Source organism: Micrasema longulum, unplaced genomic scaffold (genome assembly GCF_059751315.1).
Source record: "Micrasema longulum isolate JH-2025_06_02 unplaced genomic scaffold, ASM5975131v1 h1tg000224l, whole genome shotgun sequence".
Taxonomy (NCBI): Eukaryota; Metazoa; Arthropoda; class Insecta; order Trichoptera; family Brachycentridae; genus Micrasema; species Micrasema longulum.
Genome location: NW_028277429.1, coordinates 638704 through 665915, shown reverse-complemented (window position 1 = coordinate 665915; position 27212 = coordinate 638704). Strand labels below are relative to the sequence as shown.

At 33.8% G+C, this 27212-nt stretch overlaps 1 protein-coding gene across 1 annotated transcript; it reads right to left on the bottom strand.

The window, feature by feature from the left end:
• Window positions 1-389: 389 nt before the first annotated feature.
• Window positions 390-23712, bottom strand: LOC148283540 (transcription factor Clamp-like). Its single transcript, XM_088243671.1, has 11 exons — window positions 22796-23712; window positions 17085-17406; window positions 14938-15105; window positions 12616-12765; window positions 10790-10945; window positions 8523-8640; window positions 7237-7422; window positions 4261-4351; window positions 4039-4115; window positions 3043-3200; window positions 390-771 (listed from the first exon to the last, which is right to left on the bottom strand). The coding sequence occupies exons 1-11, from the start codon at window positions 22943-22945 to the stop codon at window positions 662-664; spliced, it is 1686 nt and encodes a 561-aa protein (XP_088099797.1). The 5' UTR covers window positions 22946-23712; the 3' UTR covers window positions 390-661.
• Window positions 23713-27212: the final 3500 nt, after the last annotated feature.

Below are 27212 nucleotides of genomic sequence, written 5' to 3'. Positions count from 1 at the left end.
TCAAACCAGTCCACATTCATTAACAGATTTGCGAGATTTACGGAGAATATGTCGTAAGTGATTCGATGATAAGGAGATGTGGGCCCTTTTAAGAAGAGAGCGGGCACCCTTTTATGTAGAGGGAAGTGGCGCGTTCAGTTGGTTAGACGGCCAACTGTGAAACTGGCGTCGCTGGTTCGATTCCCGCCAGTTGCAAGAAAAAAATCCAAGCATGATTATTATCAGCTTGGATTATCAGTCTGGGTGTTGTGGTGTAAATTTCATTACCGCCTTCCATATCCCCTCTATCCCACCTGCTGACAAGCCTCTAAATAGAAGCTTAGTGGGTTATTCCTATAAAAAATAAAGATATGGAAAAAAAATTTAAGGTTTAAATTAATTTCAAAGAATATGAAAGCTTGTGGTATATCTTACTCAAAAAATCAAAGAGATATTATGTACAAAACAAAACAGCCAAATTTAGACTAAAGACAGTGTACTTCCGGGGGGTGCGATGGATATTACCTCTCATAAACTGGGTCTCTGTTGAGGTGTAAAATTTCTCGGGAAAATTCAGAATTTGTTTACGAAAATTTGGACATACTCAAAATATTACTAAGTGTTAAGGCTGTGGCGGTTGCGAGGGAGACCATCGTGTAAGGTGGCGAGGTGCGATGTAGCCCTACATGCCCTGCTGTATGCTCTGCTGGTCCACTTGCTGGTCACCCTGTGAGTTCTGGGAGGCGTTTGTTTCTGACGACTGCTGTCTGGATTGGATAGGTGTAGTTTGGCCTAGAACAAAAATAAGTAAGAATCAAATAATTGATCGGTGAAAGATTTACAAATTGGCCGTTTTTGTTTTTGTTTTCAACGAAACTTCTTTTTCAACATTAAACAATTCATAATAGTAATATAATAATACTATCCGTTTTTGGAATTCCCTACATCACTCTTTCTTACCAAGCATATAATATACTGCCCTCATAATCAAATAGGCAGCTACAGTAAAACCCTTGTTCTACGTTTTTCTATGGAGAAACAAAAAAGTGTAAAACTGAGGAAAACGTTTAAAGTGAGGAATTACATAAAAATATATTTACTGTACTAGACTATACTAAATATCATTCATTTTCGTCATTCATTATTCCCTTTCCGCACCTAATGGTGCATAGGGTACTGCATTGGTGCACCAATCGCAGCGTATCTTGATTATTATTTTTTACATGAAGATAAGATGATCAGTCTTACGCTTCAGGTACCAGTCCAGGGACTATGAAATATTCTGGTGTAAAAACACCCTTTTGAATAAATATTTCACATCAACCATGTTGGGAATCGATCTCGAGACCTCTTGCCTGGTAGTCAAACGCGCTGACCATTACACCACGGGGCCGATAATACTAAATATACTGCAGAAAAATTGTAAAAAGTGCCATAATTGGGGATTATTAATATTTACCTATGATTTCATTAAAAATATTTAGTATTTTTTCAATCAATACTATGTGTTTTTTTTTTTTTAAAAAAACATGTTTAAATAATTTTACGCGGGTACTTAACCTTAAAAACACAAAAATAAAAATTTGCATAAAATATGTACATACAATGGTTTTTCCCCTAAATATTAAGAAATTTTATTTATATGGTATAACTTTTTTTAGTATGGTAACACAGACTTTCAAATGTCATTTACATCGCGGCCAAAATGTTTCACACTTTTAAACAGTTTAAATATCTTCTTTTCACATTATGTTTATACTAAAAATAATATTTCTATTGCCAAATTGTTTAACTCTCTGCACCGTAATTTATTGATGTAAAGATTTTATTCTTCCTAAACATGCGTCCTCTGCATGTCACAATTTAGTAAAATGACAAAATAGACACTTAAACAAAATGGTCAATTACAGTGCACCTATTATGAATTTAGTTTGAGACAGTAATTTACACATTTTTTTATTTACGTCTTTTGACAGATTTAATGAGTTTCAAAACAATTTCAACGTAAAACCGGGGTTATGAAAAACGTTAATTGGGGGGAATATTTGAATGAGAATGTATGAAAAAAAATGGGACCTGGCTTAAAAAGTGGGAAAACATAAAACTGAGGAACGTAAAAACGAGGTTTTACTGTATGTCGAAAGGCTGCCTTTTCACTCACGGACGCAGCATATAAGAATGATGGTGAATAATCTTTGTTATGATTTTTTTAAAGTAATTTTTTGCCAAGTTATATTTTTTGATAAAATGAAGGTACAATAAAATATAAATAATGTCATGTTATTAAAATCCCAAAACATTTTTTTTATTAATTAACATAGAACAAAAAACTGTAACTTAGCAAAAAAAAAGACTAGCTGGAGAGTGACTTACACGGTTATAGTCATTTAAAGTTATACAAAAGTATTAAAAAAAATACACAAAATAAAAAGAAAAACAGAAAATAATATTACAGCAATACTACAGTCATTCCGGGTAACATTGGAATTCAGTATAACATTGGAAAACCTGACTTATATATGACTGATTACTTTCTAAAAGAATAAAAAAAGCTTTATAAAAATATTTTTTTTTATTTATGTGGTACCATCGCTCGAGCCCAAGAGTAAGTATGTTTGGGGTAATGGACACAAATTCGTGTTTTTTTTAATGCTTTGGATCAGAAGAGTATTTTATATCAAAAAAATATAGTTCACTGTTACCCGGAGAGATTTTTTAGTCAAAAATCAAGAAATTTGTTCATCGAAAATACTTAAGTCCAAAGTTACCCAAATATCAATATAACATTAAACCACCCATAAAAACATCATTGAAGTTATGTTTTCATGTAATTTTATAATTTTTGTGGTCAAATTTAGTTATATGGAGTATACAGAACACCAAATAAATCATGAATTTGGCCGGCTCAATCCAATAAAAAAAAATTAGAAAAAACTTGTTGAAGTGGTCCAATGTTACCCGAAATGACGGTAATTAAACTAGAATGCTATTTTTACTTGGGTTCAAATGTCATAGTGTAAACATATTATTGATTGGGATTTTTTGCAAATAACATAGGCTTACCATATTTGTCGTGAATGCCCCGATGCCTCTTGAGTGCAAACCTGTCTGCGAAGGCCGCCGTACAGATGTCACACTTAAAGGGCTTCTCTCCCGAGTGGACTTTTGCGTGGTTCTTTAGATGAGCGGCTTGGCTGAACGCCGATGAGCATATATCACACCTGCAATGAGGAATCGATTACCAATCTGCACTGTGAAAATTTTGTACGTACATTTTTTTAAAATCCTAACAAGTGTCGTCCCATCATATCTTGACTACTAACCGCAATATAATGGTGACTAAAAATATTTCTTTGACATCCAACTTTATCTTGCGGAGACATAATCATTACATATAACAGCGGCGACCAACCGATCAGACCAGTCGATCTTACCTATTACGACAAGCAGTGGCGTGCGTCCCATTTAGGCACAAAAGCAGTGCCTTAAAACAATAACAAAAAATAATTTAACATATGCGGTAACTATTTGTAAAATTTGAAAAATGCGCCAAATGTTATTCGGTCAAGTAGTGTTTTGTTCCGATCGTTGCGCCGCTAAGAGCCAATGTCGGCAGAGGCACGAACTGCCAATGCCTATTTTCTTCATATGAACAAATCTGTATACTCCTACAAAACGTATTTGTGTGGGTTTTTTTTTCAGTTGTAATTACGCGTGTATGGGTAAGTTTGAAGGTACTGCTTTACAAGGGCTTAGGTTTTAGGAAGACAAAACTAACACGTTACTGACATCTAGCATTTTTTTCGATTATTATTTAAGTCAAATATGGGCAGAATGGTGAATGTTACACGGTGTGTAAAGTGGCCACTTAAACCAGCCATTGACAGGTCATAAGCCCTGTAGATGCCTAGACATCTATATTACCTTCTCTTAAATGTTCTTCATTGCTGTTGTAATATGTCAATGCTTAAATACTTATTCATCAAAATTTCCAGACGCCGCCTATCCTCTTAAATACTAAAAGATAAAAATAAATATTTAAACAAAAATTAAACTTACTTGTAGGGTTTTTCACCAGTATGAATTCTTCTATGATTCCAAAGCGTCGCGTGTCGCGCAAATCCTTTGTCACAAACCTGATGGAAAAGCAAAATAATTATAAACTGGTGTTGCGAGAGATGTTTGAAAAGCGTCAAATTTAGATGTTTTCATGAAAAGTTGATGAAAATTCTAAATATTAAATGGTAATGAAACCGTAATGTAAGGACACTACATACTCACTTCGCAAACATACGGTTTCTCTCCACTGTGGGTCCTCTCGTGGTTCTTTAGATGGGGGGATTGTGAAAACTGCATTCCACAAGTTGTGCATCTATAAAGCAGAATGGTGTATGTTACACAGTGTATAAAGTGGCCACTTAAACCAGCCAATGACAGATCATGAGCCCTGTAAATGCGCAGACTTCCATATTCTCCTCTTATTCGTTTTTCCTGCCTGTTGCAACAAATTTAGATCTAAATAAAAAACGTGAACGTAAAATTGTATTTTTGATAAAAGGTGTAAATAAATTAAAATAACTCCTTAGGGAGGAAATCCAGTCTGTCTATGAACATTTAGACATACTCAAAACATTGTTGGCTTTTCTTTTATTTATTTAGTTCTATGTAACATAGTCTAATATATATTTACAACACAATATTTACATCTATACTTATTCTAACATTTTTTATCACTAATATACACTTAGTATCCTAATTTATAATATTAACTGTTTCATATGTACATTTTCATTAATTATATTCACTATTTACACTATATACTACCTAATATTTTTCACATATATACTTTTTACATTTAATTTTAAATATATTTACATTAATTTAATTTTTTATGCTTTCTGGCATTTCTTCAAATAGTTTTATTCCCTTGTACATAAGGCAGTTCTGGGACATTGCTTTTGATTTCTTTTCCAGTCTTATATTTTTAGATCCTCTTGTTGCATAGTTTCTATGAAAGAACTCATTATTTTTTAGTTTATTTTGAAAATATCTCGGAACTATTCCTTTAATAATTTTGTTTATTTCATTGGCAACATTGAATTTGATTCTTTGATCAATTGTCATGATATCTAGAAGTTGAATCATTTTCTTAACATTTGTTCGTCTCCCACATCTTAATATTATCCTCATCGCTTTGTTTTGTATTATTTGGAGTCTTTTTAGATCTCCTTCATTACTTAAATATAAAATACTGGAGCAATAATCAATGTGGGGAACGATAATACTTTTAAATATCAGCAGAGAGGTTTTAATGTCTAATTTATTCCTTATCCTTCCTAACAGGGATACCTTCTTTGCGATTTTCTTACTCGTATAGTCTGCATTTTTTGAAAAAGACAATTTAGAGTCAGTCCAAACTCCTAGATATTTTATGCTTTCAACATTCTCAAGAACTTCTCCATCTAATTCAACACTGTGATCACTGTTAAAACAGCGTTTCTTACCCATTATCATATATTTTGTTTTTCCTACATTTAGTTTTAGCTTATTTGCTTTAACTTTTTACTCTCGAGTTTTTCAATTTGTCAAAGAAATAAACTTCATCTTTGTTGATTTGTCTATCTTGATCGAATTTGAGGGTCACAGATTTGGATATGTAGTTACTAATAATGTATATATTTTTTTGTATTTATTTTTATTTAAGAAGGTAAACATAAACAGAAAAAATACAAAATGTAAAATAATGAAACCCACTAAACCGCAAAACCGGCTTGTCAGCAGGTAAAAGTTAATAGAAAAGTTCAGTGCGTAAAATAGAACCAGAATTCTAAACGAGCGATTTTGACTCGACGGCTACTCTCGAGTGAAAATCCTGAAAAAGGAAATCAAGCGGAGATAAGTCCGCCTCGTAGTGTAGTGATTGACACGTTTGCTAAACATGATTGAGATCCTAGGTTCGAGTGCTGAGAGAATCGACATGAAATCTTTGATTAAAAGGTGGTTTTACACTAAAATATTTTATTGTCCCGGACTGCCACGTGTATAAGACCTATTACCTTACATTTATTTTACCAATAAAGTATCCTACGCAGCTGAAGTATATTTTTACAAAATTTCTGAGGTATCTCTACATGAGGGGGTATCGTGGCTCAATCCCAATGCATTCCTCATGGGCATGCTTGAAACCGACAGTTTGCAACTTAGAAGGGATGGGTTAACACTGACCCATTTTTTCAGACTGATGTGAGGTTTTATCGAGAACTCAGCCATTTTAGAGAGTATCAATTTTTATGTTCCGGATGGTTATCTCCGACAGCATCAGCACATACTGTTTTACCTCCCGGCTTCCAAACCAACCAACCGGCCTCCGGTTATGCCGATTGGAAGGGCAACCAGGCAGCTGAACATTATTACTTTGGAGATCGACATCTTTCCCATCAGAGAAACTATGTTTAAGAGGCAAATACTCTTGCTATTGGAGAGTATTATACCTTAATAATGTCGAACCATTGCTCAAGGGTTCCTGGTTTGATATGTTGTCCAATATAACACCTTAAATATTTTGTTATTTATTTATTCATATTTTACTCTTACAAACTATAAACAATAATAATAATAATTGTGACCTCACTGGGATTACCCGTGCCGAGGACACTTCTATATTATTTATATTACAAAACGCACAATGAAAATAACAAAAAACCTAACATAAGCTATACACTTGTGGAGCAGTTGATTCAATATTGGTTTGGGCGAATGAGGCAATCCATTTTATTTCTACCTAGCTCCACGATCCATTTTCTTATAGGCTTTTTAAACATTTTCTCGTTACTAATTGTTTTAATAGATAGTGGAAGTAGGTTATAGATTTTTATCGAATAATACTTAAAATTTATAACTTATATGTGTTATGTTATTTTAGTAAAACAAATGAATTTGAATTTGAATCAAATGCAGATAAGGGTTTGATGATGATTATTTCTAATGGTCTGCTTTGAAGATACCAAAATCATAATAAAATGGAGATATTTTAGTAATTAACACATGTTATTATTGTTGCTAAGTATTTGTGATTAACTTAAATATTTCAACATTGGGTACATTTTCAAAAAAAATATAACTGCTGGAAAAAAGAATCGAATTGTGTAATAGCAGAAGCTCGAACTTCAGATCTCCAATCCGGGATCTCAACACTACCACTTTATCGATCAAAACTCAATAAAATTTGTCATTATTGGTTAACGGAGTATTCCTTACCTGTATGGCTTTTCACCGGTGTGTATGCGGGAGTGGTTCTTGAGGTAGACAGCCTTGGCGAATGCCAGCCCGCATATGTTACACTTGAAGTTCTTCTCTCCCGAGTGGAGCTTCTTGTGCGACCAGAGGGACGAGTAGCGCGAGAATGTGCCGCCGCAGATGTTACAGTGGAACGGCTTCTCCGTACTGAAATCATGTATTATCCGATTGTCAAACAAAAGTAAAAAAAGATCTGCGGATGTGTGGATGGTAAACTATCTTTAAAGATGCTTAAAAGTGTAAATTGTAAACATAACTTTCCAATGGTTCGTGCAAAACATAGTTTTTTAAAAATTATAACAAACGTTTAATTTACACACCTTCAATCAATGAGGAAGTTCAGCACCACAGGATACTGGATATAAAAAAATGTTTTCTTACACACGGTAAAAACTAGAGCGTTGAATTTTACGTAGAGCAAAGTTCAAAAATGTTTGAAAAAAATAATAAAAATGAACTACAAGTAACAGCCAGTACGGATTCACTGTACAGAAAAACCTCGTTTTAATTTTCCTTGATTTTAAGTTTTCCCGCTTTTTACACAGAAATGTTCAGGACCCATTTTGCTCTATACATTCTCATACAAATATTCCCCCATTTAACGTTTTTTTACAATTTTCATCACTTCGGTTTTATGTTTAAATTTTTTCTAAATTCATGTGATGCATCATAAAAGCCGTAATAATGGTGCCGCGGTCTGCACGCTGAAGAATAAAAACTAATAAAGGATAAATTATTGTCTTAAGCTAAATTCAAAGCAGGTGCAGTGTAATTGAGCTTTTTCCTTTCCTTTAGAGGTTAGTCTTAGTTTTCATTTGAACAAAAACGACACATTGACTTGTACAAATCATGATAAAAAGTTGACAAACGTTCAGAAACAATAAAATTTTAATATCATTAAATTGCGATATTTAAAACTAGAAATATTTAAAGTTATAAAAAAGATGGTTTAAAAAGTTGTCATAAAAGTGGAAACACTTTTGCCGCGATCTATATGACAGTTGTTTTTTAGTGATGCCATAGAAAAAAGTGATACCATATAAAAAAAAAATCTTTTCTTTCTTTTAAAAGTTATTTTATGCAAATTAAAAATTCTATTTTCGTTTTTTTATTTACACATAAAATAATCTTAACACAATAACACTTTCGGAATTGTCATATTGAGTGGTTGCACGAGCGAGCTACCACTGAACTTCCTCATTCACCCCTAAAAATATTCAACTTTGGTAATATAACAGGGTACTCACTTGGCGGTGTGCATTTTATTTTTATTTCCTCCAATAAAGATGATTCCGGATCCATTACATTTATGACATTTGGTTACCGAAGCTAAATTTCTTTTCTTCACAGGATGGTGACCAGGCACTGGAATACAAACAAAATTAATGTAGCCAATGTGTTTTTTAAAAATGTATAATATATTTTATTGAGAAAAATTCTCAGTGAAACATAAAATATAAGGTGAACGTACGATATGTCCATTTTTTCAAATTCAAAAAGTAGGACAAAATGGGAAAAGATACGTCATTTGAAAGAAAATTTTCTGGTCTACAATATATTGTGTTGCTTTTATGTAACTTATATGTTCGGGACAACGCTCAACCTAATATATACCTACCTATCCGTCCTTCCCGTCCATGAAACAATAATTCTACGTGAGTGCCGAAACAAACTTTTTAATAGTAGAACTGATAGTACAAAATCTAAAATTAACGAATGAAGTGCTTCACTAATATTTCCACAAGCGAGCTGTGCCTGCGTCATTTTAGACCGCCAGATCCGTCCAGACAAGCTGTGCCAGCGTCTTCCAGCAGTCGTCACGCCTCATCCATCAGCAGGTTAGTGGAGTTGCGCAACCTTCCTTCCCTGACAACACAGTCTACTTACTACATTTTCCTCCTCCTATGACGAGGTATTATTCCCACCTCGTCCACTCCTCAACAATATATTATTCTATTTAATACAAGCCTTAAAAATGGAATATCAAGCAGCTTGCCCACCACATACCGCACACCGAATCTAAGGAGATAAGTCTCCTCGGTGGTGTCCACATACACGGAAAATTTGCTCGTCAAACGAGGAAAGCTGCCCGAAGGGGCTCTCTGTTATCAGGTAGCCTTCGCATCTTTGCGCTGAAAGAAAGTATTCCAGAAGTACATAATATGTACTTCATTGGATTGAGAAAAGAGGGAAATGAATTCTTCACTGACTGGGATTAAATTGATTGGACATGATCAATTCGCCGAAACGATTACAAAACTTTTTAAAAGCCTTGAAATTCTTTTTGAAAGCCACCAGATTCGTATATCCGACAGGAACTATAACAGGGCCACGGATAGTAGCGAGAAGCTCCATTCGGTAATCATAGAGAGGGAGAAAGAGACAAGACCACAGGATGTGTTCAGAAGATTGGTTAGGATATCCGCAGCAGCACGAACGGGAGTCAACAATATTAAAAACAATTTTTTTTTAATTAAATTTACCATGACCTGATAAAAACTGCGTAGTCCAGTGATCGGGGATAACCCAAGAAGATTTTAAGCGCTGACAAATTGAAGGGAAAAAAAGAAAGGTAATCCTTCCTGAAGGGAGAGATTCCCATCACGATTACCAAGCATCGAGCAGATGAAAGTGAGCATTTTTGAAACCTTCTGTTTGCATTCAATCGAGGGAATAAAGCTGCTTGCAATATTTGCGCAGTGTGATGTTTCCAGTTTTATCTAGATTTTTTTTCAGTAAATACTAGGTGTTAACATGAGTTACAATAAAAAAAATTACAAAAAATTCAAAAATCGCTCACATCACCCAAGATTTGTTCCTCAAAATTTATAAAACATATGTACGCCACTCCTGGAGTGTGCCTACCAAATCTGGAGTCCCTATTTTAAAAAAGACAGAGTTGTCGGAGAAAGTCCAGAGAAGAGCAACTAAAATGGTAGTTTCCCTAAGAAATAAATCATACGAGGACCGCTTAAGGGAGCTCGGGTTAAGTTCACTGGAAGAGCGAAGGCAGCGTGGTGACTTGATTGAAATGTTCAAAATCTTAACTGAGCAATATAATGAAGTTGAAATCAATGTTCGCTATGAATAAAAACCGCCATCTCAGAGGTCATTCATTGAAACTCGACACTGCCTCCTTCTCATCCAACCCCGGGAAGAACTTCCTGACAAACCGAGTTGTGGAGAAATGGAATGGCCTTCCCGATAAAGTGATCGGTGCTAGTTCAGTGAATGTTAACTAGACGCACACAGCAATGTATAATGTTTAATAACCATGTACACTTGATATATTCACGCATTAGCTTAATAGCTGCTAGTGTATTATTAATAATAATAATAAAAATTAGCCAATAATTCGTAGCATCTTCAATGTCACACTGAATGCACCAAAAACTGCACGAAGAGGTGGACTTGACTTCACTCGAATTTCTGTTTCAGGAATTTTACCCAAGCAGCATTTTGCGAGCAGAATTATATTCTTCATCCGTACAAATACAGACAAATACCAACTTACATATTTTTTGTCCAATAGGTATAACGTTTTGTGACCCGAGGGTGTCGATATTGGGCGGCTCGGGTTGGTGCTGGTTATGCGGAGTGGTTGGAATCTCTCCCATTTCAAATTTGACATTCCCATCTGCTGCTACAAATATCTGCGTGGCTTGAGTCACTGGAAGACATTAAACAAATCAATTACTCTGGACAGGACATCCTAGTGAAAAGGAACCCTAAAAATTGTTCAAAGATATTTTTACGGTCCTAAATAGGTATTACAGTTTGCGGGTTGCGGATTTGATTGTGTTAAGTTATCGACAGTCGACTGCTAAATGGAATCGGTAGCATATTTTAACACATTCTTATTGTTTGTAATATAAATAATTAAAATTATTTTGGAAAATCGGTTCAGTTTCAGTGCTGCAGAAGAGTGTTTATTGGATATTTTAAAAATAATACTAATAATCATGGTTTATTTAAAAAAATAACAATTACTATATCTACTACAACAAACACACTTAGATAATACATATTATAATTTGTTACCCACTAAGTCTAAAGACTTTTTAGTGGGACACTTTTTTTTGAGACAGATTTTTTTTACATTATTTTATTTATATTATATATATTTATTTATTAGCGTTTAACAGACACTTTCCAGTATTTAGAAGATATGTCTTCAGTTTTATTTTTCAATTGAAGATCTTTCATATTAATGATGGTTTGTGGGAGATCATTAAACATCATCATCATTCCCTTTCTGCACCTAATGGTGCATAGAGCACTGCATTGATATATCAATCGCAGCGTATCTTGATAATTTTTTTGTTACATAAGGTAAGATGATCAGTCTTACGCTTCAGGTACCAGTCCAGGGACTATGAAATATTCTGGTGTGAAAACACCATTTTAAATAAATATTTCATATCAACCATGTCAGGAATCGAACCCGAGACCTCTTGCTTGGTAGGCAAACGTGCTGACCATTACACCACGAGGCCGAAATTAAAGGCCGAGGCGATCATTTAACAACCTGGGAATAACGCGATTTAATGTTCGTTCTCCGATGTAATTTGTGGTTCGGGGAACGACCAGGGAACCCTTAGTTTTTAATCAAAATAACATTTTTCATTTCACAATAATTTAAAAGAAGAGATTTCAAAATCTAATCAATTTAATTAAATCAGTAATTTCAGATTTGAAAAAAGGTTTTCACATAATGGATATGAAACATTTAGTAGCATTTTATTTTTATCAAACAAAGAAAACATAAATAAACTAACTGTATTACAAAATAAAGCCTTTAGAATCATTTTGAAAAAAAACAGATATACGAGGGTAAAGTCGATGGTAAATGAAATGAAATTATTAACATATAAACAAAGAATATTTTACAATACAATGATATTTGTTCATAAAATTATAAGCTCTAATAAAAAAACAGAATTTTGGAAAAAAATTGATCGGAACCAGCATGAACACGATCACAATACTAGAGAAAAGAACAAAATTAGACTTCCATTTAGGAAAAAGGCAAAGTCACAAAATTCAATTTTATTTAAAGCAATTAAAAAGTATTACGAAATGGAAAAAAAATATTTATGAAGAAAAAAACATATCAAAATTTAAAATAATGGTCAAGACATATGTGATAAACAATTTATAAATTAAATATATTTGTAATGTTATTATTAGAACACACATAACAATATGTATGATATGTGTGCCCTACTTTAAGATTTAAATAAAAAAAAATAATAAAAAAAAAACATAATATATAATGCTACCGAGTCAAGCATGTCAAAAAAATCATAAGAAGAGATATGTTTGGAGAATATAACTCACAAGATCTGTGCTGGTGATTGAGGTTATCCTGGTTTATGCAATGCTCGCAGCGTATCAACTTGGGACCTTTCCTCTTGGGGTTTACTGTAATGGGCCCGTTACACGTGATGCACTTCTGCGTCTTGTCGATGATCACTGCCTTTGAGGATACTGGAAATCGAACACATCAAGTAGAGTAAACAATTTATTTCAACAGAGAGGGAAAAAGTTTTCGAGAAGGGAATATGGAAGTCTAGGCATTTACAGGGCTTATGACCTGTCATTGGCTGGTTTAAGTGGCCACTTTACACACTGTGTAACATTCACCATTCTGCCCATGTTTGAACATCCAGGTGATTTGGTTCAGCCGGATGAATCTCACCCACGTGATAAAGGTTTCAGCTCTTTTACTTCACAAAAGTCAACAGATGGAAGAGTTGAGGAAATGTGGATGTTCAAACATGGGCAGAATGGTGAATGTTACACAGTGTGTAAAGTGGCCACTTAAACCAGCCAATGACAGGTCATAAGCCCTGTAAATGCCTAGACTTCCATATTCCCTTCTCGAAAACTTTTTCCCTCTCTGTTGAAATAAATTTAAATATGAACAACTCCCTAGGGATGAAATCCAGCCAGTCTGCAAGCATTTGGACATAATCAAACATTGTTAGAGTAAACAATGTCATTATTAATCTTTTCCTTACTGTTCAAAAAACTTCCGAGCGTTACAGTGCTGTGTGGTCATTGCACTTGCAAAAAATGAGAGATTTTAAATCATAAAAACCTAATATTCATCGGCAATTGCTTCAATTATTAATAGTTGAAGACAAAAGTGATAAAACTTATAATCTAATTGCTAAAAACGTGAAAAAGTCACTAGCTCATGCTCTCTGCGCGTGCGACAGAACCACCCCTGACGAAAGTCGCGCAGTTACTAGCGAGTGGCGAGCGTCTGAAAGAAGTACTAGAAACTTTGCTGCTCGCGCGTGTGACACTCGAAATTGCCTCTCTCGCTCCCGAATATACCTGTACTATCGAGAGTGAGATGTAAAGAAGAGACAATTATTTATTAGGTTTTTTTTTGGTTTATTTTTCATACACATTATTTACATGGAAATATAATTACAAAAATACACTTTAGAAAAATACATCTTAAAATTAAGGTATAACATGAATTGGAAAAATGCCCACAAATACTACAGCGTCTGAGCGTGGGCCATTCCTTTTTTAATTATTAAAAAGTTTATAGCACATATATATGGTATGACATGACCATGAAAAGAAAAGAAAAATAAAAAAAAAAGTAAAATAAAAGAAAAACCAAATTAACATATGCTGAAATTACGAAAATATTATTTATTTGCAGTATGTATTTATTTATCATTTTAATTATTTTTTTTAAAGAATGTGTCTTATTTGCTTTTTCCATGCACAACATGCGACACATTATTAAACATTCTATTGTATTGGTGAATTATCTCAGATTTGATAAAATGCTTTTTCTGTTCCCAGTTAGCATTTATTATTTTATTTTTAAAAATATTTTAACATACGTAAATGAATAACAGAAGAATACGGAAAATCTCAACACATAATTTATAATATTTATGGAGATATTAAAGTTATTAGATGCTATGTGTACTGGCTACACATCACCGGGAAGGGAGAGTTAAAGCACACATAAGAATATGTTTGTGTGTACCCTACTTCAAGGTTCAAAAGAAAAAAATATATACCGCCCTCTCTTCCAAGAATCGAACCCTGGACCACGAGCATAGCAGTGGCAAATGGTGATTTTATTAACAGGTAAGCTATAAAAAAATATCATGTATTTGTACCTACATAGGAGGTACATAATATAAAGTAATTAATATATACTATAAATTGATATTTTTCTGTGGTTCTGTGTGATACAACAACTCTCATCCACGAAATCAACTCAAACGATGTAACTTCGTGATATATTATGTTATATAGATATATTATCCTTTACTTTAATATACAATTCATTAAAAAATAAATTAAAAATACCACTATGAATTCAGTCGATATTAGGTATTCAATTGAAATGTCAACTGGCCGAAATGTTCTAGTAATTAATAGTGTAAAGTGGCCACTTAAACCAGCCAATGACAGATCATAACCCCTGTAAATGCCTAGACTCCCATACAAAAAGTAAAATAAAATAAATTAAACATTTTCTGATATGCGGGTGTTTATATTGTGCCGGGAATCTTTTCATTCTCAAATTTAACATTCCCATCTGCTGCTAGAATATAATATGTTATAATAATTGTCCCTTACAGCATTTTGAATTTCCGTCAACGTAATAATTGCAAATACCTTCGGTGATTTGCACGCCGTGCTGTTGATGTTGATGGTGCGAGGGTTCGGGCTCCGTGGCCACTATTTGGATCTGGCCCTGCACCAGCCCGCCCCCGCTCGCGTCCTGCACAGAGCCGGAACCCGCCTGCACGAGTCCCCCTTGCGTCACCACGGTGATGTTGCCATCTGGGACAGAACACATTACAGACAGAAACATGCGCCAATGGACATTCACGTTATTTGTTCAAGTGTATGCATCGTCAGGTACACGCGAAAATTGTAAATCTGCCACAAACCTTCCCACAAATTATTTTTTATAGTAAAAATATTGATATAGATATTGTCACTGCCATTACAAAATTAAATATAATAAATCTGGATGTGCAAATAAAATGTGAAGGTACATCAATATCGCCATTCCAAGCAAGAAAGCAGAAACAAACTTTTTAAAAGTTTTGAGGGATGTAATTATTAGAACAAGGTGTTTAGAAAAATTACAATTACTTAATAATTTAATTTACTTTAGGAATAGGGGTTCGAACCGTCAGTACTTGTCACATCTTGCTGGAGGGTTTGTTTATATTAAATGCTGCGAATGCCCAGTTGCATTCCACCAGCAACACTACTGACTAGTCCAACTCAATAGCTTCCACGTCGCGAACCCCGGGCAATGGGATCACCCTCATAACGGTGTGATCACAGCAGATAACGAAAGGATGAAAGGCAAGTTTCTGGCGCCTCCAAACCAGAACCAACCAGCTAAGGGAACGTAACCCCGACAGAAAAATCCACCAGAGAAGGCAACGGGAAACCACTCTGGTCATCTTTTCTCAGGTATCACTATGGCAAACACATCCAATAAGCAGTTGTCCTGGCTGCGGAATATAAGAGTACCTCAGGACAGATACGCTTTCGCTGCAGTGATCGCTAACGTCGGGGGTACCTGATAAGGCACCACAAGAAGAAGGAATTTCAAAAAGGGCATTTTTTAATTTTTGCTAGAATCTGCCTTTTAGCTCGGAAGGGCAGAATATTAAGAATATGCATAATCTTATCTCTTAAATTCTATAAACATATACTCACGGACCAAAGGTCTGTGGTTCGAATCCTACTCTACCCCAACTTGATTCCCATTTTCCGATAGTGAGTTATTTTACAACTCGTTGAAAATGGCCCTCAAAATTAAATATTTGGGTAAATCATAAGAACGCAAATATTTCTTTTTCCATTAAAAAATATTTAAAAAATAAATTTTTTGTAAGAAAATTTAATGATACGTCATTGAAAAATATCTAGGATTGTATGGAAGGTTTCCGAGTGCAAAATTCACTGTAATTTTTTAATCTTAAATACAGTTTTCTTTCTAGGGAAGGCCCAGGTCAATGATATTCCAATAAGCTTGTCTGATGCGGCTATGCGGCGGATGGTGAGCAGTATCATTGTTTGATTGCCACACCTCGTATAAATACCCGTTTTCGCTCTACAGAGTTTGTTCTAGCCCGGCGGTCGGCAAACTCATTAGTCAAAAGAGCCAAAGATCAGCAGTTCAACAATAAAGATTTCCTTTAAGAGTCAAATTCCTTAATGTTTTAAACTGATTCTTTTGTAATGCCAACGTACCTTTATAATAAAGTACTCGTGCATGCATAAACAGCAGAATATGCATATTCGCGCTCTCCATTTTAACTAGAAATTCTTTAAATTGGCAATGATAAAAAGCTAAAAGTGTGATGATAATATTGATCATTGAAACATTTCTTCTGGAAATGTCTGCACACAAAACGGTTCTTGATGAATGATGCAATAATAGTAAAGAAGTATCTCGTGATAAAAATTTTAATTCAAAATATTTAAAAAAAGAATATTTTGCCCCATCTGCATCATTGAAACAATTTTATCGAGTTTAATATTATGTTTTTCCATGCATTTAATAACAGAACTTTCAGTGGCAATAAATCAATGGCCTTCTTTAGAACTGGTAGACGAAATAAATTGAATATAGGTTAAACTTGTGCTGTGTGAGCCGCAGATTGCCGACCTCTGTTCTAGCGTATTGATAGAAATAAGAATAACTTTTAAATTCTTTCTTGAACAAATTATATTTACAGCATATCAAATGTCCGTTGATGATATAATACGGTTAATAATAGTATTAAGATATCTACCTGAATCCTGGCTATGGATCCTCTTGTGTGCGTTGAGCAGAGTCAGGTGTGCGAACATGAGCCCGCATACGTCGCACTTGAAGCTGATGTTGGAGATGGTGTTCTGCACGCTGCGGCCGTCGATGGTGACGCCGTTCTGCGCCAGCTGCATCTGGTTGACCAGGGCGTAGTTGTAGCCGAAGGGCTGCGCGATGTAGCATGTCTTGGTGTCCTCGGCCGAGGCCAGCTGCGTGAGGTTCACGGTGCTCGCGTGGCCCTGCCCGCCCGGTGTCAGCTTCTGGATCATGTTCACGTTGGTCGTGTAGCAGAACGTCTGGAACTCCTGGAAATATTCCATTTAAATCTCACAGCTTGTCCATTTCAAAAAAATGATGAAAAACATTTTCTTTATACTTATTTACTCATGTTGCGTTCACATATAAATCTAAAGGTATAAAATCTATAATATTAATACTCTAGAATTGATTGATTGTGTTTGTCCCTTTTATTTATTTATTTAACTTTTTGTACATAATGTTATTTGTACATTGGCGGGCTTATTGCCAAATGGCAATTTCTTCCAACCAACCAATAAAATAAAAGTTTTATTTTTATAATTCAAGTTACAGAACATATTCAATAGAAAAAAAATATTAAAAAGCTAGATTTATAAAAAATATAAATAAACGTAATAAATTACCTTAAATCAAAACTATTACTCAATGGTAAAAAGGAAAAAAGAGGAAAGAGGAAAGGAGGAGAGATTAAGGAAGAGAAAGGAGATGTTTCTTCAGACGTGATTTAAACAGAGATAATGTAGTAACATCTTTGATGGTGGATGGGAGATGATTCCACAGTGGAGCCGCATGGACACTATATAAGTTAGAGAAGAAAGGGGAATTGTGGATGGGTATTAAGAGAGTGCCTTGAGATTTAGAACGAAGAGGTAAACCATGAACTAATAAACGTTGAAATTTTTCACGCATTTTACTCACACACGGGAATTTGAGCCTTATAAACGTGGTGTTAAAACTAAATTAGGGTAATTTTCGTCTGTTAAATTACTTTTTTTCATCTTTTTAACGGTGGCAATGATTTATGAGAAATAATAATTATTTGTTTTTTTTTCTATAAATAAAGTTACCGTAAAATATTACAACGGATAGTCAAATATAATAGTAAGCTGTACATAATTCCATGGTCCCTGGACTGGTATCTGAAGCTAAAGACTGATCATCTTACCTTTATGTAACAAAAAATGATCAAGATACGCTGCGATTGGTGTACCAATGCAGTGCCCTGTGCAATGATTTACATCTATAAGCCTAAAAAATTCAACTGATGCAAGAGTTAAAGCCGAATGATACCGATCTTCGACTGTTTGAAGGAGATGTTCCCCGGGAAACTCATTTCCGAGGAGGAGACGTTGAGTGGCCCCCACGGAGCCCGGATCTCAGCCCGTGTGATTTTTTTGTGAGGATACATAAAATCAAGAGTAAATGAAGACAATCTAACAACAATAAATCAGTTAAAATAAAACATTGTGCGGGAAATTAACGCCATCCCACGGGCAACTTTTTAACGTGATTTTTGAGAATTTCAGTCTCAGTGCTGCAGAGCAGTGTTTATTTTATAATTAAATAATACATACAAGAATTTGTTACCCACTAAGTCTAAAGACTTTTCAGTGGGACACATATTTTTTTTTTTTATGACAGGTTTATATTACATTTATTTTATTTATATTTTACAATTTTTTTTATAAACAGGCACTTTAAAGTATCTAGAAGATATTTCTTCAGTTATTTTTTTTTTAATTTGAAGATCTTTCATGTTAATGATGGTTTGTGGGAGATCATTGAACAATCTTAAAACAACGCAATTTAATGTTCGCTCTCCGAAGTAATTTGTAATTCGGGGAACAAACAGGGAGCCCTTAGTTTTTAATCTAGTGTTGTGAGGGTGGAAAACTCTTTTTTTATATTCCAGATCAACAAAGTGATCTACAATCAATTTGTAGTCACAAAATTGTTTTACCGGCAGGACATAAAAGAATTTAAAAAATAAAAAAAAAATTGCAAATTGAATTGAATTTGCAAATCCGCTTTAAACAGTGTCAACAAGCTGGTGGAACTCACTTGGACAATATAATTTTTAAAACTTAAACAAATAATTTTTAAAAGTATTAGATAGATATTATTAAAATTTCCATTTATTGTAGTTTCTGAAAATATAAATAAAATATTTGAAAGTTCTACAATTATTTAATTTCTGGCAATTGAAACTAGGTATACAGTTAAGGCCCACCCTATATGATTCTTATTTAGAAACTTTGCTGGTCTGTCTTTAAACAGTATTTCTTTTTATGTTACTATATCATTGTCGACTGTTTGTTTCTTTAAAATAAATAAATAATGTGTCTATTAATTATACGTCAGTGTTCCCCCTTCCGTGTCATAATCCTTAATACATGCCTCGATACAGTTTGTGCCCAGTGAGGTGTTCATTTAGAAAAAAAAAGTATTAGGTAAACAAAAAAAAAACAAATCCTTCCTCTCGGAACCCAATGCCATCTACGCCTGCGACATGAAAATTTGCGCAGACCATAGGATTAAGAATAGTCCAGAAAACGCATACGCACATCAAACAGAAGGCGACTCAACTACTCATTATGAGTTGGTTTACGTTTTGACCCATTAGTTTCCTTGTAGACATCGCTCAGTACGCAACTCCTGATTTGAATTCAACTATGCCGTGTTGTGTACTTGTCATGTGTACAAATACTGCTAGGATCTTAAAGAAACAGGATGCAATCACATTTCATGTGTAATTAGCAAATGAATTACAGTGAAACCTCTATCTATCGTTTTTAAAAGGACTTATTGAAATAAACTATGAATGCGGGAATAAGAGGTCAATACACAAGGAGATAAGATCGGGTAAAGATACCGCCCTGGCAATCTGCATTACCATTGGCAGGTTCAAATTCTAAAAAAGATACAAGTTTCGGGTGTAAATAAATGTATTTAAATAAAATTAGAAAACAACAAAAATAGAAAAAATATTGAAGTTTATTGCATTGGAAATAATTTTTCATCGACATTTGATTTTTTACTGTTTTATTCCCGTAAGTCAACATTATATTTTCGGCTTTGAAAATAATATTTTTTTCGGCATCAGTTATTAAATGTGAGTAGTAGAATGTTTTTAATCTTTCGAAGATAGTGCATGCTTCTGAGAATGAAGGTACAGGCGGCGGCTTCTCTTCATCAATATCGGCCTCTTCAGCTGTCTCCTTCAACCTCGCGTCACACAAGCTTTCGATAGTTTCTATCCCACACGTTGGGATATTGTCGTCAAATGTGACAAAATTGTTGAAATTCGTCTGTGTGTCAAGTCTTAGCCAATCATCTTCAGAAACCTTAACTTGTTCTAATTGTCATTTATTTATTTATTTATTCACACTCTTTATCAAAATACAATTCCATATTCACTTTGCCCAGCTAACAAGGGTACATACCCCGTTCCAAGCTAGGCAATTACATTTTTATATATTATAATAGTTAACAAATTAATATAGAGCACAGACAAACAAAATATAAACTTATTCGGATACACATTTTGATTCATATACATACAGACATACACATATATACACACATGTATATATAAATATACACATATATACACATGTACATACACCCATGCGCATACACATACATACATTCATAAAAACATAGACAATTTATTTATGCGAAACTTCATGGTTGTCATCTATAAATATATATTTTTAAAATTATTCCTTATTTTTTATATTTTATTTTTGACATCCAGTAAGGTTCTCCAATCTGTGGCATGCATCAACTTTTCTGACTCCCTACGACCAATGTCATGAAAGAGCGAGGTCAACACTTTCCGTAACTTGACAACACTCCCGTCTTTCCACGATTCTGGCAAAAGGTTATGGACCTTTTTGCCTACGTTATAGTGTTGTCTCGATGCCAGAACAGTATTGACCCCTCTATCTCATTATATTTCTCTTTCGAACGTTTTGTGCATTAGAACATACACAAAATATTAAAATATGTCAAATACGCATCGTAATTCAAACGATGAATGCGATAAAATGGTGGATAGAGAAACGATCGATGCGATCAATTTTTGCATGTTTTATATGAAATTATTTCGGAGTTGGAAGAAATAAACGTCACATCCGGGAAAAGGATTATTCGAGGAACGATAGAGGTTTCACTACTAAAAAATTTAATTATTTTTTCCATCCGTCAGATTGCCGAAGAAACAAAATGGAAATTTCGTTAGTGTTGCCAGGGTAGTAATTTGTTTTCCCTACTTTGCTCATCTAATGAGAGAATTAATGAAAATTGGATCTCGGATTAAACAGCTCTGTGGTGGACATTTGACCGACATTATCATTAAAACATCAAATATTATTTAACATGATATAAAAATATCAGTTTTAAATAAAATTTATTTTATATTTTAAGTTTAAAGTTCATTAATTCAATTACTCTTATTAAATGACCCTTTACTTATCTACTCTGTTGCGTCAATCAATATTTGCGCGTGAACAATAAAATTTTAGAGAAATTAACAGATTGCTTTTTTTTCCCATCAAGCAACATTACGCTACAACCTCACGAATGCGCGCGGCGAAAGTAGGGCATAGTGGGGGAATTATTAGACGCAGTCCGATGTATTAAAATATAATTCTACGCTCCTTCTGGACTATTCTTAATTCTATGGCGCAGACAATACAAAGACTTACTCGCCCAGAATGATTTGTATACTAATTTACTTTGGACTAAATTCTTAAAGACAAATAATAAAAACTTGTGAATTTATTTAATTTTATTTGCCAAATTAAAATAATAAGACTAATTTAATTTCCCTCTTTACTTTTAGCCCACAATTTCATGTGATGTTTACGTTTAATTTAGACAGTAATAATATTTTATTGCCACATAACTCTTTAATACTGATTCTAAACATCTCTCATTATATAAATTTGTCCGGGAACGGTTTTTTTTTGTCATTTCATTAATAGATTGAGTTTTTCTACTGACATTTCTTGGTGGAACTGCATTTTAATTATAATAACAAAAATACATATATAGCTTTATTCCACTTTTATTTATAAACCAGTGACCGGGTTTCGTCGTGACCGACATCGTTAGACTGGCGGGAGACTAAACAAATTTCCATGAAATCATGATTTTATATAATTATGGAAATAAAAAAGTTTAAATTAAAATGATCATTTTATTAAAGCTATTGTTTATTCTTAAACATTCTTATTCTTGTTTTTAAGAGCCAAAATCACTTGCAAAAGAGTGGAGGCATTAAAAAAAAAAACAAAAGAATTTTATTCTCTCCCTTCATAATAAAGGTTTCAGCTCCTTTACTTCACAAAAAGTCAACAGATGGAAGTTTTGAGGAAATGTGGGTGTTTAAACATGGGCAGAATGGTGAATGTTACAGTGTGAAGGGGCCACTTAAACCAGCCAATGACAGGTCATAAGCCTTTTCTGTTTCTATAATGTTTTCCCTCTCTGTTGCAATAAATTAAAAAAATAACAACTCCCTATGGAGGGCATCCAGCCAATCTGCAAGCGTTTGGACATACTCAAACATTGTTGAAATAATTTGTGATTATAAAAAGGTGGGTATAATGAATAGTATGGTGTTGGCTAACCATATGACATGACAGTTACCTGCTGGTGCCCCTGTGAATTCTGCTGAGTTTGTTGGGAATTTTTTTGCTGAGAATTCTCCATATTTTTCCCTTGCGACTTTTGCGTCGGATGCTCCTGGTACTGCAGGGTAGGCACTCCCGTCGTCTGCACTGTATTCGCCGTGAACATTTTGCAAATCTATTCAACAGCCTAAGACAACTCCAACTTCAAACCAGAAACACTTCACAAGCCCTCCGTTTAAAGCTGGACATGACTCCAAACAGAACCATAATTGTTGTGCAGTTACGTACACAGTTTATTAACCCAAACACACACTAAATTTGCACAAAACTTTTCAAATAAAAAAACGTAAACAAATGAACAATCTCGTTTGTCGGAATGTCGCAGTATGAATAGCGGAGAATAATGTCCGAATCGTTAACCGAGTCTTCTGTAGTGATAATTGTATCGCAAATCAGGTGTTATTCTGTTTTATTACGATTAAAAACGGGTAGAATTTCGAATCCGCCACTAGATAATAAAACTGCCCGAAGAGAGAGAAGGCTACAATACAATCGTGCGAATGTAATAGGAATATACTTTATCCTTTGTCGAAAAGTACGCTTCCGCAAGAAGCGCAACAACTTTTACGACATCAATATGCGCGAGAAAGGGATAACGGGTGTCTGGAGAATCGTCTGAAACTTTGAAAAGACGCCATGCACGGCAGCGATGGACGGATGACGCTAGTCTTTCAAAAAAATTAAATACGTAATACCGAGCCCGGAATGTCAGTCTCTTGTAAAGACTATCACAAAAATCACGCTACGTCCGAATATTGTTTGTTGCTTAACATATAATTCCGTTTTTTTAAGGATAATTGCCAAAAACTATTGGTTTTCTATCTCGCTTCAATGGCGACTCAATCTTTCTCATGAGAAAAATGAAATGGCTATAGAAAAGATGGCGTGTTTAGGGATACCATTGTAAAAAAATATCACGCGGCTTGTTATTTTTCATTTAAATAAAGTAAGTACGGTTATTTATTATTTTGTAAATAAAATAATATCAAATTACAACGAATCTTTTGAGCAATAAAATTTATTCAAAAGTTTGAGTCTATAGATTATTTGTAATCAGCAAATGTATGATAAAATCGAACTGTTGTTTAAAATTCAAATTGTGACATATTTGGAATTACAAAAACGACTGTAAATAAACAGTTGAATTGCGTTTCATAATAATTATGTTTTCTTTATAATAGGTATTACAAAATGAAACAAATTATGAGATTATTTTATTTTATTTCCTTCCTCTAGTATTTACATTAAATGATATTCATGTATTCATTCGGGCTGAACAATTATTTAATGTATTTACAATGAATTTTTAAATAATATAATATGCGTTCTATCATTAAATCTAATTAGGTGCAAATTTGACCTTGGCTTTCAGTTAAAAGGTATTTACTAGTTTAGTAAGTAAATCATCAATATGTTATACATTGATTTTGAATATAAAAATTAAATACTTTTGTTACACTTCATATAACAAAAACACTGGGATAAGTCTCTTTCGTATTTGGCCAAGTCACAAGTCACAAGTGACAAATAACCATTCTTCTTTACAGAATAATAGGTGCCAATATATTTTGTTTAACAAAAAATCCAATAGATGGGCCTATTCAGTGGTTTTCTAGATAACAGGTTGTAAATATAGTTGAAAATTAAAATAAATATGGATGGTTAACTACATACCAGATGGTCAAACATTATAGGAAATCTATCTTGGAACCATTTTCATTAGGAAAATGACACTTGAGCAATAATATTAACACACATGTCCACCCTCACTCCATTATAACACCCACTCACCCACCCTCTCACACACTTACACTCACACAAACACACTAACATGTATTGTAAGAGTATTTCATCTAATTTCGTTGGATATCTGTCATTGGTTTTATTCTCTGTATATTTTATTTGTTTTATTTTTTTTACATGTATTACTGTTGATATCCTCAAAAAATAAAAATTTGTTTAACAAAAAAAACAAACAAACCATGCCGTTTCCACGTGAAGGTAGGCAGAGAGGATAGAATGTCACTTTAATCTGTCTTTGCATATAATCTCGCATCCTCTACATTTATATATTTTCTCATGCATACATGATTATTTCAACTTGACATGTCCATCTTCAAATATATTTGTTGGATTTGGTTATACTATGTCTTTTTCGGTCTTCCTTGATTTCTGCATCCATCAACATTCACATTGTAAATCTTTTTAGCCGTTCTTTTGCTCAGCATGTCCAAACCAACACATATATTTATTTTTTTAAATTTTGTTGATAATGCTTATCTCACCCTAACATAATCCATGAATCTTGACATTAGTGCATCTGTTATACATAGTTTTACCGTGTTTTCGCCTTAGAAATAGCATTTTGATTGCATTCAGCCTACTTTCATCCTTGTTTTTCCAATTCCATACTTCACACTCGTGCATAAGGGTCGATACCAGGTCTCCATTGCGAACTGCTCATTTTGTCTTCTACCTTACAACAAACATTTGTTTTTACCAAGGTTTATTAAAGTGCAGCATTCACCCTGTTCTCGGCAATCACCCTCCTTTCAATATTTTTCTCAGTCTTTCCATCCCCGGTGTTTACCTCGTCCGGGGATGGAAAGTCCCGTCCCCGTTTACCGGGGATGGAAAGTTTGTTGTATGTTTATACTTCTCAGATGTAGAAATTCTTCCACCTAAATCAGAATATCTTTATTCTCACAATGATCTCGCATTTAGGCATAATTTTATCACTTTCGATTTATCAACATTCATCAGCAAATCGCCCGTCTTGCGTACTTCATAGACAGTTGTTACCAAGAATTGTAGGTCTTCTTTGCTGCTAGCAAACACATGGAGAATGGCAAATGTGATACAGTGTTTAATGATCAGTAAAAACCAACTAAGGTTAGGCCGTAGGCGTAGCCCTGAAAATTCCTAGTCATCCATATTCAAACCTCAAAAAACTTACCTATTTTTTAGTGAGATAGGTACCTATCTCATTTTGTTTTGCATAGATGATGGTAAATACAGTTCTAAAATTAATTAAATATAGTTTGTTTAAGTTTAGAAACCGGTTTATGTTTTTCTTGCTCCTCTTATTTATTAAATTTTTTGTACATTGGAGGGCTAATAAGCCAAATAATAAAATTTGACAACAGTCAAATGGCAATTTCCTCCAACCAGCCAATAAAAAAAAGTGTTGTTAATATATTTATTTTAAAAAGCATGCTAGAAAATCGAAACAAAAATACAACTAGCAATATGTCTACATAAATGAATAAACATCCACACTAGTCTTCAGTCGGAAAAGGGAATAAAAAGAGAGTAAAAAAGAAAAGATTAAGGAAGAGAAAGGAGATGTTTCTTCAGATACTGCAAAAACATCTTTGATAGTAGATGGGATATGATTTCACAGAATAGTCGCATGGACACTATATAAGTTAAATAAGAAGGAGGAATGTGGATGGGAATTAAGAGCGTGCTTTGAGATCTTATATGATTCGTGACTTTATGAATAGTCTCTCCATATTTAAGAAAACTGTACACAATATATAAACTTTGAAGAATTGTTTTATGTTATCTTCCAAAAAAAATACAGGAAAGGAAAAAAACAATACAATTAAATGGTAATAGCTTCTTTATTGTACATTTAGCTAAAAAGGAACATAACAAATAGCTCATAAAATTCTTCAGAAAACTCAATTTTTCAAAAAACAAAGTGTTTCGCTTCTCCATTCTCTCAACACAAACAAATCATCTTCCTATGTCACTAAACTAACATTCATATTATGTCGCTCACGCTCTGTGGTAATTTATGAATGTGGTAGTTGCTTAATGCAGGTAACTTTATGTTAGTATAATTAAAATGGGAGACATTCACGGCATGGCAACACTCAATTATCACTAGGATCCAAATTTGAATTTCAACAGAAGAAAAATGCATCATTTTCTTAGTTTTCAATTATTATTCTTGTAATTTGCAGAGTTACTGTGTTAGTACATAATTGTTTTGACATTTAGAATGCTTTATTAAAACTAAAATACAAGTTCGTCTATTCTATTGTGATTTTACTAGAACACTCCATTTATTACAGTACAACTTTTGCAAATGACAGAAATGAAAAGCAAAGTGCAGTAAGTTTAGTGGTATCCATAAATGTCTCCCTAGCCCTAGTTCTTACAAATTAAAAAAGTAACTTTTATCATATTGGCATCATTGGTAACTCGTGAAATATAAAAGACAAGAAAACAAACTAGCCATAGGTGCGTAATAACTTCCGGCTGACAACAAACACGCCAGAGAGTCGACGCACGCACAAATTTGTAATATCGGTTATGGAAAAAATGCAAAAAACCTACGAGTAACCTTAAAAGAGAAATTTCAT

Bases quoted from the DNA above. Each gene is read 5' to 3' on its own strand.
- LOC148283540 (XM_088243671.1), bottom strand. From the start codon at position 22,945: ATGTTCACGGCGAATACAGTGCAGACGACGGGAGTGCCTACCCTGCAG. The intron at 15,106-17,084 runs GTAGATATCTTA...GTTCTGTCCCAG, and splicing joins GATCCATAGCCAGGATTCAG to ATGGCAACATCACCGTGGTG. The intron at 772-3,042 runs GTAAGCCTATGT...TTTTTGTTCTAG, and splicing joins GGGCATTCACGACAAATATG to GCCAAACTACACCTATCCAA.